The 12,091-nt window shown below is 62.1% G+C and overlaps 3 protein-coding genes across 5 annotated transcripts in view; 2 read left to right on the plus strand and 1 right to left on the minus strand.

Annotated features, from left to right (window-relative positions):
- Positions 1 to 29: 29 nt before the first annotated feature.
- Positions 30 to 7,607, plus strand: KIFC2 (kinesin family member C2). Of its 2 annotated transcripts, XM_058699467.1 has the most exons (19): positions 30 to 345; positions 588 to 669; positions 844 to 995; positions 1,114 to 1,252; positions 1,414 to 1,538; positions 1,622 to 1,687; positions 1,777 to 1,905; positions 2,338 to 2,415; positions 2,531 to 2,645; positions 2,723 to 2,832; positions 3,265 to 3,373; positions 3,483 to 3,640; positions 3,820 to 3,893; positions 5,398 to 5,467; positions 5,585 to 5,706; positions 5,795 to 5,918; positions 6,054 to 6,183; positions 6,273 to 6,529; positions 6,615 to 7,607. In XM_058699467.1, the coding sequence occupies exons 1-19, from the start codon at positions 247 to 249 to the stop codon at positions 6,867 to 6,869; spliced, it is 2,394 nt and encodes a 797-aa protein (XP_058555450.1). In that variant the 5' UTR covers positions 30 to 246; the 3' UTR covers positions 6,870 to 7,607. The 2 variants fall into 2 exon arrangements, with proteins under 2 accessions (XP_058555450.1, XP_058555451.1); XM_058699468.1 differs by lacking the exon at positions 3,820 to 3,893 and having other exon boundaries at positions 5,398 to 5,502.
- Positions 7,215 to 9,693, minus strand: FOXH1 (forkhead box H1). The gene is made up of 3 exons (XM_058699470.1): positions 9,134 to 9,693; positions 8,671 to 8,775; positions 7,215 to 8,582 (listed from the first exon to the last, which is right to left on the minus strand). The coding sequence occupies exons 1-3, from the start codon at positions 9,500 to 9,502 to the stop codon at positions 7,740 to 7,742; spliced, it is 1,317 nt and encodes a 438-aa protein (XP_058555453.1). The 5' UTR covers positions 9,503 to 9,693; the 3' UTR covers positions 7,215 to 7,739.
- A 2,030-nt stretch (positions 9,694 to 11,723) lies between these two features.
- Positions 11,724 to 12,091, plus strand: part of PPP1R16A (protein phosphatase 1 regulatory subunit 16A) — a 39,006-nt gene continuing 38,638 nt past the window's right edge. The window contains exon 1 of one of the 2 annotated variants that reach the window (XM_058699515.1): positions 11,724 to 11,870. The gene's annotated coding sequence lies outside the window, so the exon portion shown is untranslated. The remainder of the gene's footprint in view (positions 11,871 to 12,091) is intronic. The other variant, XM_058699516.1, reaches the window with a different exon arrangement.

A 12,091-nucleotide genomic window follows, 5' to 3' on the forward strand; every position in this document is an offset into this window, starting at 1 on the left:
CGCTTTCAGCCCGGGGTCTCCGTGAAGTGGGAGTGGGAGGCGCGGGGCAGGTGTCCGGGTGCAGCCCCGGGGGCCCCTGTTTCTGGCATCCCCTTTCCTCGCGCGCGCGTCCTCCACCCGCGGGAGCGGGGCCGTGGGGGCGGCCGTCTCGAGCATGCGCACCGGCTTTGCACCGCGCGGGCGCGGAGTCGGGGCGCCGGGACGCGGGGCGGCGCGAAGCGGGGCCCTCTGCCGCCCCGCGCTCCCATGTACGCCTTCTACTCGCTGCTCATCTACATCTTCTACAGCCTCTTCCGTAGGGATGGCGGGGCTGCGGTGGCCAGCGACCCCGGGGACCCCGCCCAGGTGAGCGGAGCGGGCGCTGCACAGCCCGCGACCCCCTTCTCGAAAGCGGGTTTTGCGGGCCCGCGCAGCGTACGTTCCCAGGGCGCCGACGCTGGGGAGGAGGGCCGTGCCGAGGACCCCGTCTCTGTTCTGGTGTTGGAAGCGGAGACCTCAGCCGCAACTCCCTTGGCCAGGTTCCTGGGGGGAAGGAGCCCCACAGGCTGCCTACCCACTCCTTCGGGGTCTCGCTGCTCCCTCCCTAGAGTGCCGGTGGCAAGCCCGGGGGTCGCCGCCGCCCCGACCAGCCCACGGCAGAACTGTGGACCGAGCTGACAGGCCTGGTCGGTAGGTGCTGTCGGTGCATCGGGAGAGCTGCGTCCCCGGGACCGTGAGAGAACCCCGCCGTCGGAGAGAGGGAGGGGTGCCCGTGACCTCTTTGGGAGGGAGGAACACAGCTGGTGCCTTCTGGTGGCCTACCCTCCAACACGTGAACCGCAAGCCTCCCTTTCCCGCTATCAGGCCTCACAGGCTGCTCTGAGGATGGGCCGGAAGAGGGAGCCGAGGGCCGCTCTACCGAGGTCTCCCTGGAAGAGGCTCTCGTGCGTCTTGCTGAGTTCCTCTCCGTCCAGCTGGGGGCGGAAGAGAGCTGCCGGAACCCTGACCTGAGCAAGGTGAGCGGTTTGCCGAGCGTCCTTCCTCGGGAAACTCCTACTCTATCCATAGTCCTGGGTCTCCCCATGGCTGTCATCACCTCAGTCTCCTTCGCTCCGATTCTTATCTCCTTTACAGCCGAGCGATGTCCCCCCACTGTTGACGGTGACCGGTCAGCTCTTGGCCCTCCTGGCATGGATTCGGAGCCCCAGGGGGAGGCAGGCCCTGCCCCAGGGTATTCATCCAGCCTCGGAGGTGCAGCCTCCCACACCTGCTGGTGCGTAAGGAGTAGTGAGTTGAAAAGGGAGTGGAGGGAGTGAAGCCCAGCAGAAACTGAGTGGCTCGTTGTTCGGGGCCCATGCCCAGCCTTGCTCTCGAGGTGTCCCCTCCTTCAGGTTAGAGACCTGATCAGTCCTAACTGGGTCCACCCCACCCCAGGATCCCCACCTCAAGAAGAAAGCCCTTCCCTTTCACCAAGAGGTGAGGCCCAAGGGCAGAACCCTCCCCAGTTGGAGGAGGACCAGAGAGCTTGGCAGCGGCTGGAGCAGCTCATCCTTGGACAGGTGAGGGGCCCGGAAGGGCCCAGGACTGGGGTGGGAGGGAGTGGAAGGACATGCTCCACCCTGTGCCCCTCCCTCCTTCCCAGCTAGAGGAGCTGAAGCAGCAACTCGAACTGCAGGAAGAGGAGCTGGGCCGCCTGCGCCTGGGCGTGGTAAGGCTGCTGGGGGTGGGGCTCCAGGAGGGGGACACGAGAGGGGGCCCCAGCTTTCAGGTGAGTTAGAGGGCCTCTTTCTCCGCCAGGGGGCAACAGACTCAGAGAAAAGGGTTCAGCATCTAACCCTGGAGAATGAGGCTCTGAAACAGAGCCTGAGCCTCACTCGGGACCTTCTGCTGCACTGGGGCCCTGGCCCCTCCACCAGGGCCCCCCAGGTATCCTCCTTAGCTGCTACCATTTTTGCAATCTGGGGCTCCTGAACACTTGGCTTCCTGCAACACTGCCCACGCTTCCTCAGGATCTAACGCTGCTGGAACGGAGGCAGGGAGACATCTTTGACCTTTAAGGGTCGGAGACTAGGATTGTGGACAGGCCCTGGGACGGTCTGTGCAAAGTTGCCCCAACAAGGGACCAATGCCCATGGGAGAATACCTCGACCCTGTCCCATGGCTTTCCAAGTGATGGACCCCAGAAGAGCAGAGGGACTTGGGAAAAGGAGTCCTGTCTGGGGTTGGGAGACATGAATTCATGAGCAGCTCTGCCTGTCTCCGTTTGACTTCCCCATCCATGAAATGGGGCTGCTGGAGTGCCCCTCCCTGAGTTCCCTCCTGGCTCCATAGCTGACACAGCTCCCACCCTTCCCACAGGAGGAGGCAGAGGCATTGGTGGAACTCCAGAGTCGGCTTCAGGAAGCCCAGGACACCACAGAAGCACTTCAGGTCCAGGTGGGCGCTGAGCCCAGGGGCCGGGAAGTCTTGGTGCACTGGGAGGGGGGTATCTGAGGCAGGGCCTGGTAAGTGCCTATTTCCTCAGTGACAGGGGTGGAATTGGGTGGGACAGCTGGGGGTGCAGGAGGTGCAGCTGCAGGGCCTTCGGGGGGCCCTTCGGCAGCTCCAGCAGGAGACTGAGCAGAACTGCAGACGGGAGCTGCAGCAGATGCTTGGGCAGCTGGCAGGTAAGGGCGGGGTCCAGAGGGCTCATGGGAAGGCCATGTGGTCTGGGCTTTCCCTCACAACAAACTCTCCCTGCCAGGACTTCGGGCACGTATGGCCAGTCTGCGACAGGGCTGTGGGGACCTCCGAGGACTGGTCAGCACATTTACCCAGAGCTGTCAGTGTTCGCTCAGTGAGGCCCGGGGCCAGGTCAGGACCATCTGCCCTCTCTCCAGAACATGCTCTCTGGGCAGCCCAGTCACTGTTCTTCCATGGGGAGCCCTTGTTCTTTCTTCCTTCCCAGCCCCTGGGAGCTGCCTGCTCTAATGGAGGTTGTAGGCTCTGGAACCAGAACAGCTTGTGATCTCACACACCCTGGGTGTGATCTCATTTCTGTCTGTGCAAACTGGGGGGACTGTAAACCCCTCATAAGATGGCCAACCCCAGAGGAGACAAAGGTCTTCCCATGATCCTCCTGAGATTCTGAGTCTCCAACCTGGGCCCACTGTATGATGCCCCTAGGGGCTCAAAGCCACTGAAAGTTATAGGTCACCACAGCTGGTGGTACCATATTGCCCTCAGCACCCGCCCCACCCCCAGCTCCTTTGCTGCCCCCACTTCCTCGCATCCCTATTCCACCAGGTATCCTGGGCCCTGGGGGCTCTGTCAGCTGGAGGGGCTGGGACTCAGCTCCCTGAGGAGCAGCAGGGGCCCCCAACTGGATGCCCGGGGCGGCTGCTGGAGCTCAAGGGTATGGCAGGCTTGGGAAGTGGAGGAGTGGGGCGGCAAGCTGGAGGAAGTGGAGCCTCTGCACGCTTCGGGGCGTGGGAGGCAGCCTACTGATCTGATCTCCATCCCAGGAAATATCCGTGTGCTGTGTCGACTGAGGCCAGGGACACCCTCCAGCCTGGTGAGCTTGGAGCCTGGCCCCAGCGGCACTGTCACCACCTGCTATCGAGGGCGCCAGCGTCGCTTCCGCCTGGACTGGGTCTTCTCTCCAGAGGCCAGCCAGGAGGAGGTGATGCTCCGCCCTTGCCCTGTGCTGACCTTCCTTCATGCTGCCCCAGAGTCCGAAGAGGCTTCGGGTTCCCCCTTTCATCTGGCTTCCCCAGTGGCTGGACTTCAGCGAAGGGAAGGGAGCAGGAAGATCTGGGAGGCAGGAATGACAGCCTAGCTGGGTACCTCCTTTCCTTCCAGAAATCTCCCTCTGCATCCCCCCACCAAGCTCTGCAGTTCCAGTGGAAACAAGCCTTTTCTGATTTAACAGGAAGGTCAACATTTTAAAAAGTAACTTTTTTACCAAGAAACTAAGGAAGATGAACTTGTCTGATATGATGGTTACTGCTCATGCAGAGCACAGCTGGGGTGTTGCTGTGGTGGGGACACTGCTGTGACCTCCTTCCCCCTCTTCCAGCCCTGGGGGAGTGGGCCAGCTTTGAGGGTAGGCTCACCTCCTTGCCCTGTGGCCAAGAAGGCAGTGAGGGCGTAAGGGTGAGCAGGTGGCGTCCAGCCCCAGTGCTCTCCCACTGCCTGGCGCAGACCCTGCTTCCTTCCCTCCTCCCCTTTCCTGCCAGGCCCGCCAGCCACCTGGCCTTCGCACACTCCCTGTCTCTGTCTACATGCTTCCCCATCAGAACTTCCAAAGCTCAGGAAATGGAGGCTCAGAGCTGGGAGAGGATTAGGGAAGGGGCAGCGCTAACAGATTCCAACCTGGCCTCACAGGGACACTGTGTGATGAGTATTTGGCAGGTGGTCAGGGCTCCCTCCCCCACTTCCTGGAGCAGCACAGCTGTTTTTCACCTATTTCTCTATTTCACACACTTCCCCTGGCCTCAGCCTGCATCCCAAGCTTTAGCAGCCCTGTGCAGGCCCCCCTTGTCCGCTGCTTTCTGGGCAGCCCTCTGGACAGGGCTCTCCAGCTCAATGGGTCTGAATAAAGGAAACAAAGGCATCTTTCACTGAGCCCCCTCACCTGTGTTTCCCATCTCTGCAAGGGCACCACAGTCCCTCCATCACGGTTACCCCCAGTGCTTTCTTCCGTTCATGGAATCTTGGTGACCTCACTGGCAATTCTGGATTCTGCCCTCATTGTTGGCAGCCAACGCATGAGGCAGAACTCACAGGCTATTCAGTTGCCAGCCCCCCGGGGCACAAAAGCTGGCCATGTTGCTGCTCAAAAGGCTGCTGTTGGGGTCCGGTTGCCAACAGGATACAAGTCCCAGCCCCGCCTCCCCCTCAGTCGCCTCTCTGCACCCTTGCAAGGCCAGGGTTCCAGTGATCTTGGCTGGCCACCAACCTGCACACCTGTGGAGCCTTTCTGGGCTGATCATTTGTAAGCCAAATGCTGCTAGGCCTCTTGGTACATGCTCCCCTTTACTCCCTACAGGAGGTGCCACTATAGTCATCACATTACAGAGGGAAAATCTTGGCCTGAAAGGACGATATGTGCTTTGCTTCCACTCACACCTGGGGTTTGAACCTGGCAGCCAAGCCCACCATTTGGGCTCTTGGCTGCTGCTCCCTGGGCCTCCCTAGTGGACCTCAGAATTCCAGTGCCCTGTGTCTCCTGTTTCTTCTTTTGTCACATCCCTTCCCTTCTTTGCCTGGCAAATTCTTGTTAAATGCCACCTTCTCCAGGGAGCGTCTTCTACCTGTTGGGAGATCCACACTTCCACCATGCTCCCCTAGGGCCAACCTCCCAGGGGAATCAAGCTTCCTTCCAACTGTGTCTCAGGTCCTGGGGCTTAGGACTCCTCCCACCCCTCCTACCCCTAGGTCTTCAGGGAGCTGGAGCCAGCCGTGCTGTCCTGCCTCCAAGGCTACAGTGTCTGCATTTTCACCTACGGTCAGACAGGGACAGGGAAGACCTACAGTATGGAGGTGGGAAGGGGGGGACCTTGGGTGGCTCCTGGGGCCAGGGGCTCGGATGGGAGCCTGATGTGGCACCCCACCCTGTGCCCAGGGCCCACCAGAGGACCCTGGCATAGCTCCTAGGGCACTGCAGTCACTGTTCCAGGAGATGGGGACTGAAGGGCAGCACCGTGTGACTCTCAGCATGGTGGAGATCTACAATGAGGCTGTCAGGTCAGGGCCTGCAGCGCCTCCTCCGCACCCTGTGCCCTGTCAGTGACCCTAGGACCCTCAGAAACCAAGCCTTTCTCTTCCTCTGCAGGGACCTCCTAGCCCCAGGGCCTCCTGAGCGCCTGGCCGTGAGGCAGGGCCCAGCAGGCCAGGGGGGCATTCAGGTGGCTGGCCTCACCTACTGGGACGTGCCCGACCTGGAGATGCTTCACCAGGTAAGGCTGCCCGGGTGGCATTGCACTCACCCCACCCCCACCCACCGCCTCCCAGCAGGCCTTCAGGGCCCCGCCTGTGCTCCCACCTGGGGAGCAGACCCGGCAGCAGGCAGGCCCTATCGCTCCGCCCTCCAGATGCTGAGCCTGGGGAGGAGCAACCGGGCCACCGCCGCCACCACCAAGAACTCGCACAGCTCACGGTCGCATGCCCTGGTCACACTGACACTGCGTACGGCGTCCCCGCCGCGCGGTCCAGGCACCGCAGGTACCGCAGCGCGCGCCTGAGCCCTGCGGGGGGCCTCGCAGCACCCGAAACCAGGGCTCCCTCCACGACGGGCTCGCTCGCCCCTGCAGGCACACTGCACCTGGTGGACCTGGCCGGATCGGAGCGTGCCTGGAAGGCAGGGGCGGCCGGCCCGTCGCGCGGAGACCGAGACGGCGCCCAGCGCCTGCGGGAGGCCCGGACTATCAACCGCTCGCTGCTGGCCCTGGGAAGCGTGATGGCCGCGCTGCGCGCCCGCCGGCCCCACGTGCCCTTCCGCGATTCGCAGCTCACGCGCCTGCTGCAGCCGGCGCTCGGGCCTGGCGCCACCGCGGTGCTGTTGTTGCAGGTGGGCGGCCGCAGGCGTGGGAGGGTGGTTTGCAAGCCCGGCGCCGCCCGCCCCGGGCCCGCCCACCAGCGCCGCTTCCCCGCAGATTTCCACGCGGCCCGAGGATCTCGGCGAGACCGTGTGCTCGCTCAAGTTCGCCGAGCGAGTGGGCCGAGTGGAGCTGGGGCCAGCCCGGCGCTGCAGGGCCCCGCGCTCCGGGACGCCCTCTTCGCTCAGCACCGACACGCCACTTACCGGGACCCCCTGCACTCCTACGCCGTCCCCCGGCAGCCCTCCGGGACCCGGCCCGGGCAGCGGCTCCAGCTCGGGGCTCGGGACCCAAAAGGACGCGCCCTTGTAGTTTAGCCCCTGGAGTTGGAGTCCGCCTCTGCCGGCAGAGGCAGCAAATCTCTTACGCCCTCACAACCTCCTCGATCTCTGGGGGGGGGCCCGCTGCCCCCTCCCCCCCCTCCCCCCGAGTTGGCTCCCCTGCCCCCGCGAGGAGTATCAAGCCTAGGGGCGTTGATTGGCCCTCCCTCCCCCGGGCCCTCAGTTCCCTCCTTATCACCATTTGCTGTTATCTCGGCCCACAGCAGGGGATGAGAGAGCCCTGGGAGGTAGACCCCCGACGACCAGACCCCTGACGACCAAGTGCTTAGCCTCCAGATCACCACCCCATCACCAAAAATCAGACTTGGCATTAAAATGTTGTCTACTCCTTTACTGTTATCTTCCCCACTACCACCACCCAAAACAAGTAGGGTCTTGATTTCTTTTCCCCAAAAAGGTGCTACCTCATTCCCAGGCAGATGAGGGAGGACAGGACAGGCTGGAGCCACCATTAGGTTCTCCCTCCCCCAGCGTGGAGCCAGGGAGAGGAAGTGACACATGGTGATGGATGGATGGAAGGAAGGATGGACGGACAGAGAGGGTCAGAGAAAGTGGGATCAGGAAGGGGCTACTGCAAGCAAAGCCCCCACTCTTTCCAGCCTTGCCTCTGGGGGTAGGAGAGGCATGACGGACCCTGGGGGCCAGGGTGGTGCCTAGCCAGACCACCACCTTTGTGGGGTAGTCCAATAAATATCGTGGATTCTCAGCATCGCTGGTGCCTGGTGTTTCAAAGCTGCTGTGGCCACAGAACACCTCTGGGTCCTCTTGGCCTTGGTTCCCCAACAAGCCAATGGTGGCAGGAAGGGGTAGGAGAAGGAAGCAGCCCCTGCCCCGGGGGGCCTCACAGGCTGTACCAGGAGAGTAGCCAGCCTGGGCTGGAAGCAGCTGGATCCTGGGAGTGGCTAACCCACACATCGTAGATGCTCTTGTTGGGTGGCACCCCCTGGAAGAGGGCATCTAGATCCCAGAGCAGCCCTGGCGGGGCATGGGTTTCAGGGGCCACCCCCCAGAAGGCTGGGCTAGTAGAAGGTGGGCACTGGGGACAAGATGTGGGTGGTAGCCGAGCCAAGGGCATTACCACATTGGGAGTGTAGATGGGCAAGTAGGAGGTGGGCAGCTGCCCCCAAAGTGAGGCCCTGTGACTGCCACCAGACAGTCCCCCAGCATCTGGGGAACCCTGCAGTAAGTGGAGGGGCCAGGCTCTGTGCTCAGGGGAGAGGGGTGAAGGCCTGCTGGTTCCCCCCTGCGAATTGGTCTCCCTATCTGTTTTTTTGGACCCGGGAAGGGGGCAGAGGGGCCACAGAGGCCTCTCAGAGGGCAGGGGTGGAGCAGGCACCACCTTCTCCCCACTGTGCCCAGATCCTGTGTGACCCGGACTGCTCTGTGGCACCCCCTCCCTGGGGTCCCTTAGCAGAGACTTTATGCTGAAGCCCTCACTGGGCGGCTGCTGAGGACTGGGTGGTGGCTGAGGACTGGGATGCGACTGAGGACTGGGCGGCCGGTAGGGCCAGCCGTGCAGCACGTAGGGGCCCAGGTCCTTGGCGAAGGCTCCCCGCACGCCCCTGCTCTGCCAGCGACGGCACAGGGCCGTGTTCTGCAGCCGCAGCGCCTCGGCCGGGATCAGGCTCACGTCGACTGCCCAGAAGTTGCCCTTGGCTTGGGGTTTCGCAGGATCTTTAGGCACCTGGAGGGGGTGGGGAGGCTTGGGTGGGGCCGTCCGACCCCAGATACTCAGGATTTCCGCCCCGGCTCCGACCCTCGCCCTACCCCACCTTGCGGAAGCATCGGTTGGAGGAGAGGTTGTGGCGGATGGAATCCTTCCAGCCCTCGTAGTCGTCCCTGAAGAAGGGGAATGCAGCCTGGACCTGACGGATGATCTGAAACACGGACCGGGGGTGGGTGGCTGGGCCGGCGCCCTGAACCGGGACGCAAAGTGGGACAGCACCGCCCCTCCCCCACAGCCTGACTTAGGAGCGTCGCGCCTCCCCCCCCCCCCCCCCCCCCATTTAACAGAACACCTCTGCGCCGGAGGGAGAAAAGGACCGAGGGAAGGGTCCTGCCCGAGCACCTCAATTCCTTCCCCCCTGGTGCCCAGGCCGGGACTGGCCCCACTGACTTAGCTGGGTAGGGTAAGGTGGGGTCGGAGGCCGGAGCCTGAGCTTAGGAATAGGTGGGGGACGGGTCTGGAGAAAGGTCCAATCACCGAGTGTGAGGGAGAATGGGGGTCCCTCTCACCTGGGCCAGCTTCAGCCTGCGGGAGGGTGCGGCCTGGATCACCAAGGCAATCATGGCCAAGTAGGTGTAGGGGGGCTTGTCATGACGCAGGTATCTCTTCTTCCTCCTCTTGGGGGGCTGCGATGACGACTCCGACCCAGGAAGCCCCAGGCGTGGGTTGCTGCAGGGCCCCATGCAGGGGAGGCAAGCAACGTGGGCAGGGGCCTGGCCCCGTGGACGGCACAAGGCAATGGGGCAATGTAGCGTGAGGCAGGGCTGAGGGCCTGAGGCCCGCGGGTCTGGCGGGCCAGACCCTTTATCATTCGGATGGAAGGGGGAGGGGAGGGGAGGCAAAAGGAGGGACGAATCGTCGGTGGGGGAGGGGAGCATGCAGAAGGCTGCCACAATTAGCAGGTTTCAGTTAATCTGGAAGGGAGGGGCAGGGAAGATTCCAGTGGGGGCTGCAGGCAGCCACCCAGGGCCTCATTCCTCACCCCTGGGCTGCCTTAAGCACCCCCTACAAGCTGGGAGGAAAAGCCTTTGGAAGGGGCCAGTGACCCATAGTTACTTTATCCTGTCTGTCTGGGTTGGCCCTCAGGCTCCCATTTAATAGATGAGGGAGTTGATTTACTCAAAACTGACCTGCCAAGAATGGGTGGGGCCTGCCGGGAGTTCAAGGCTGAGCAGCTTCCAGGGCCTAGATGGTGGTCTGGGAGGGCTTCCTGGAGGAAACCTCAGAACAAAATAGGGAGATAGTGGATTCAAGAAATTTTCCCAGGGGTTGCTGCAGGGCCCCAGCAGATTCCCAAGGTCTTGGAGGCCGCTTTCCTCACCTCCATGGTGCATGTTAACAGTGGGAACTGAACAGCTCTCATTATTAACTGTGCACCCCTCTGGCCCTAGGTGAGCTGGACCTGCCTGGCTCCAGAGGACTTCTTGGAGGCAGGCTTGCCTCTCTCCTCCTCTTTTGGTCCTCTGGGTCCAATCCTCTTAAGGTTGCTACCAGGACGATGCCTCTCGTTCTTCTGGGGGCACTTGGGCAGTGCTCCTGGGTGTGTGTGGGGGGGCGGGGGGGAAGAAGTCTAGCTGGAGGGGTTTAGGGGTTTACTGGACACCTCTTGGTGCCAGACCTTGAGGATAGAGCTTCATGGGTCATAATTCCTGCCCAGGGGAGTGTGCAAGGACCACCTGGCTTCACTCTGGACAGGAGTGAGTGCAGGTGCATTGCATGAGTACACAGGAAGGGATTCTCAGACAGCCACAGGGCCATGAAGCTTAGTCTAGATAGAAGATCTAGGCAGGTGGAGGCTGGCCTGAGTGGAGATGGGGCACTCTAGGTAGGAGAGTGGAGGCTCAGGCTGGGGAGGTCTGAGGGGTCAGCAATCGCTGCTTGGGACTGGCTAGAGCCTCTGAGGGTTTTAGCAGGCACAGGACCTTCCCTAGAAGTGAGGTTCCAGAAAAATGCCTCTGGCAGGTGCCCTGATACTGACTGGTCCTCTTAACTCCCAGACCCTATTCTTCTCTTCTTACTCTTTAAGTTGGCTCCACGCCCAACATGGGGCTTGAACTCATGACCCTGAGATCAAGAGTCACATGTTCTACTGACTGAGCCAGACAGGTGCCCCTCCCACACCCTATTCTGTCCCTTCACCTTCTCTCTGGCCATCTGATCTGTTAAGGCCTTTGAGTCCGTCAAGACCTATGCTCTGTACCATGCCCCAAGGCCCAGCCCTGCTCCTTACCAGCAAGTTTGCCCAAGGGGGTATCAGGCCCAGGACACTAGCAGTGGTGGCTGATGCTGGTATCACTATGATATGAAGTATATCACTACTTCAAGAATTCAGCTTTTCTTGGGCAGTCCCCCCCCCCCCCCCCGCCCACATTATACTCTTAAATGGTTGAAAATCTGCAGTAGGTACCCAACTGATGGAAGGTGCTGAGGGAAGGCATGAGTGGTAGAGGTGCACTGGAGGAGGAAGTTTGGGGCTGAAAAGGATGATGTAATGTGAAGTTCCACACCCTCCCCTCATTCTCAGACTCTCCCTTCAGATGTCACATGGATTCCCTTGAACTCCGATGTCACCTCTTTTAAGTTCCCAGAGCTCTAGTTGAGGGGGTCCTTGTGTCTAACCATGCTGTTGCTATCTATGGCCTCCTAGCCTCACTCCATCAGCAAAGACGTCTTTCTCTCCTACAAGTCTTAAGTCACCCCTCCCTCCCTTACGGGTCCTCCTTTGCTTGGTTTGACGTTCAAGGCTCCTTGTGTCCGGACTACTCATATCTGACCATTCTCCTCCGCTCTTCCAAACCACCACCTTCCCGTTGCTCCCATGCACCGGGTCCTTCCACCTATAGGCATGCTTCCCCCTCTGTTCGTGATGACTCTGCTTTGTCGGGTGAACCCCGACTTTTCCTTAAAAGCTCAGCATAACAGATGACCGCCTCCTGAGAGCCTTTTGACTGCTTGCCCTTTCCACCCTATCCGCGCCGAGGATGCCCCCGCTAGAGGTTCACACAACACCGCGGACCGCCAACCTCCAAGGGCAATCCCCGCCCCCTGGCAGCTAGGCCACGCCCCCTGGCTCCCAGGGGGCGCCGCGGCTTCCGGCTCTGGGCGGTGCGGCCCGGAAGTGTAGCGTTGCCATGGCGAGAGCCGGGCGCGGGGCCCGCCCCCGCGGCGCCCAGAGGAACGCGGGGCCGACTGACCGGTCGCCGAGATCTGATCGTCTACGCTGCGGCGGGCTGCGCGAGGCGGAAGGTGAGGCGCGCACTTCCGGGGCCTGCGGCGGTAGAGGGGACCCGGCCCGGGGGAGAGAGGGGCGGGGGGAGGGGGCAGAGCTGAGCGGGCAGAGGGGAGACGAGCGCGGTAGAGCAAGGTGAGAGGTACCGAAGGCAGGGCGCCGTGTCTGGCCGGCACACGGAGAGGCCAGGCCCAGGGCACAAGTCTGTCCAGGCTCCAGTCGGGTGCCGAGGGCGCCA

This window comes from Neofelis nebulosa, chromosome 14 (assembly GCF_028018385.1).
Source record: "Neofelis nebulosa isolate mNeoNeb1 chromosome 14, mNeoNeb1.pri, whole genome shotgun sequence".
In the NCBI taxonomy this organism is placed as follows: Eukaryota; Metazoa; Chordata; class Mammalia; order Carnivora; family Felidae; genus Neofelis; species Neofelis nebulosa.

Coding starts and splice junctions, on each gene's coding strand:
- FOXH1 (XM_058699470.1), bottom strand. CDS start 9,502: ATGCTCCCCTCCCCCACCGACGATTCGTCCCTCCTTTTGCCTCCCCTC. Junction 8,776..9,133: donor GCAGGCTGAAGCTGGCCCAG/GTGAGAGGGACC, acceptor TCCGTGTTTCAG/ATCATCCGTCAGGTCCAGGC. Junction 8,583..8,670: donor CCAACCGATGCTTCCGCAAG/GTGGGGTAGGGC, acceptor CACCCCCTCCAG/GTGCCTAAAGATCCTGCGAA.
- KIFC2 (XM_058699467.1), top strand. CDS start 247: ATGTACGCCTTCTACTCGCTGCTCATCTACATCTTCTACAGCCTCTTC. Junction 1,539..1,621: donor AGCAGCTCATCCTTGGACAG/GTGAGGGGCCCG, acceptor CCTCCTTCCCAG/CTAGAGGAGCTGAAGCAGCA. Junction 3,641..3,819: donor CAGAGGCCAGCCAGGAGGAG/GTGATGCTCCGC, acceptor CTTTCCTTCCAG/AAATCTCCCTCTGCATCCCC.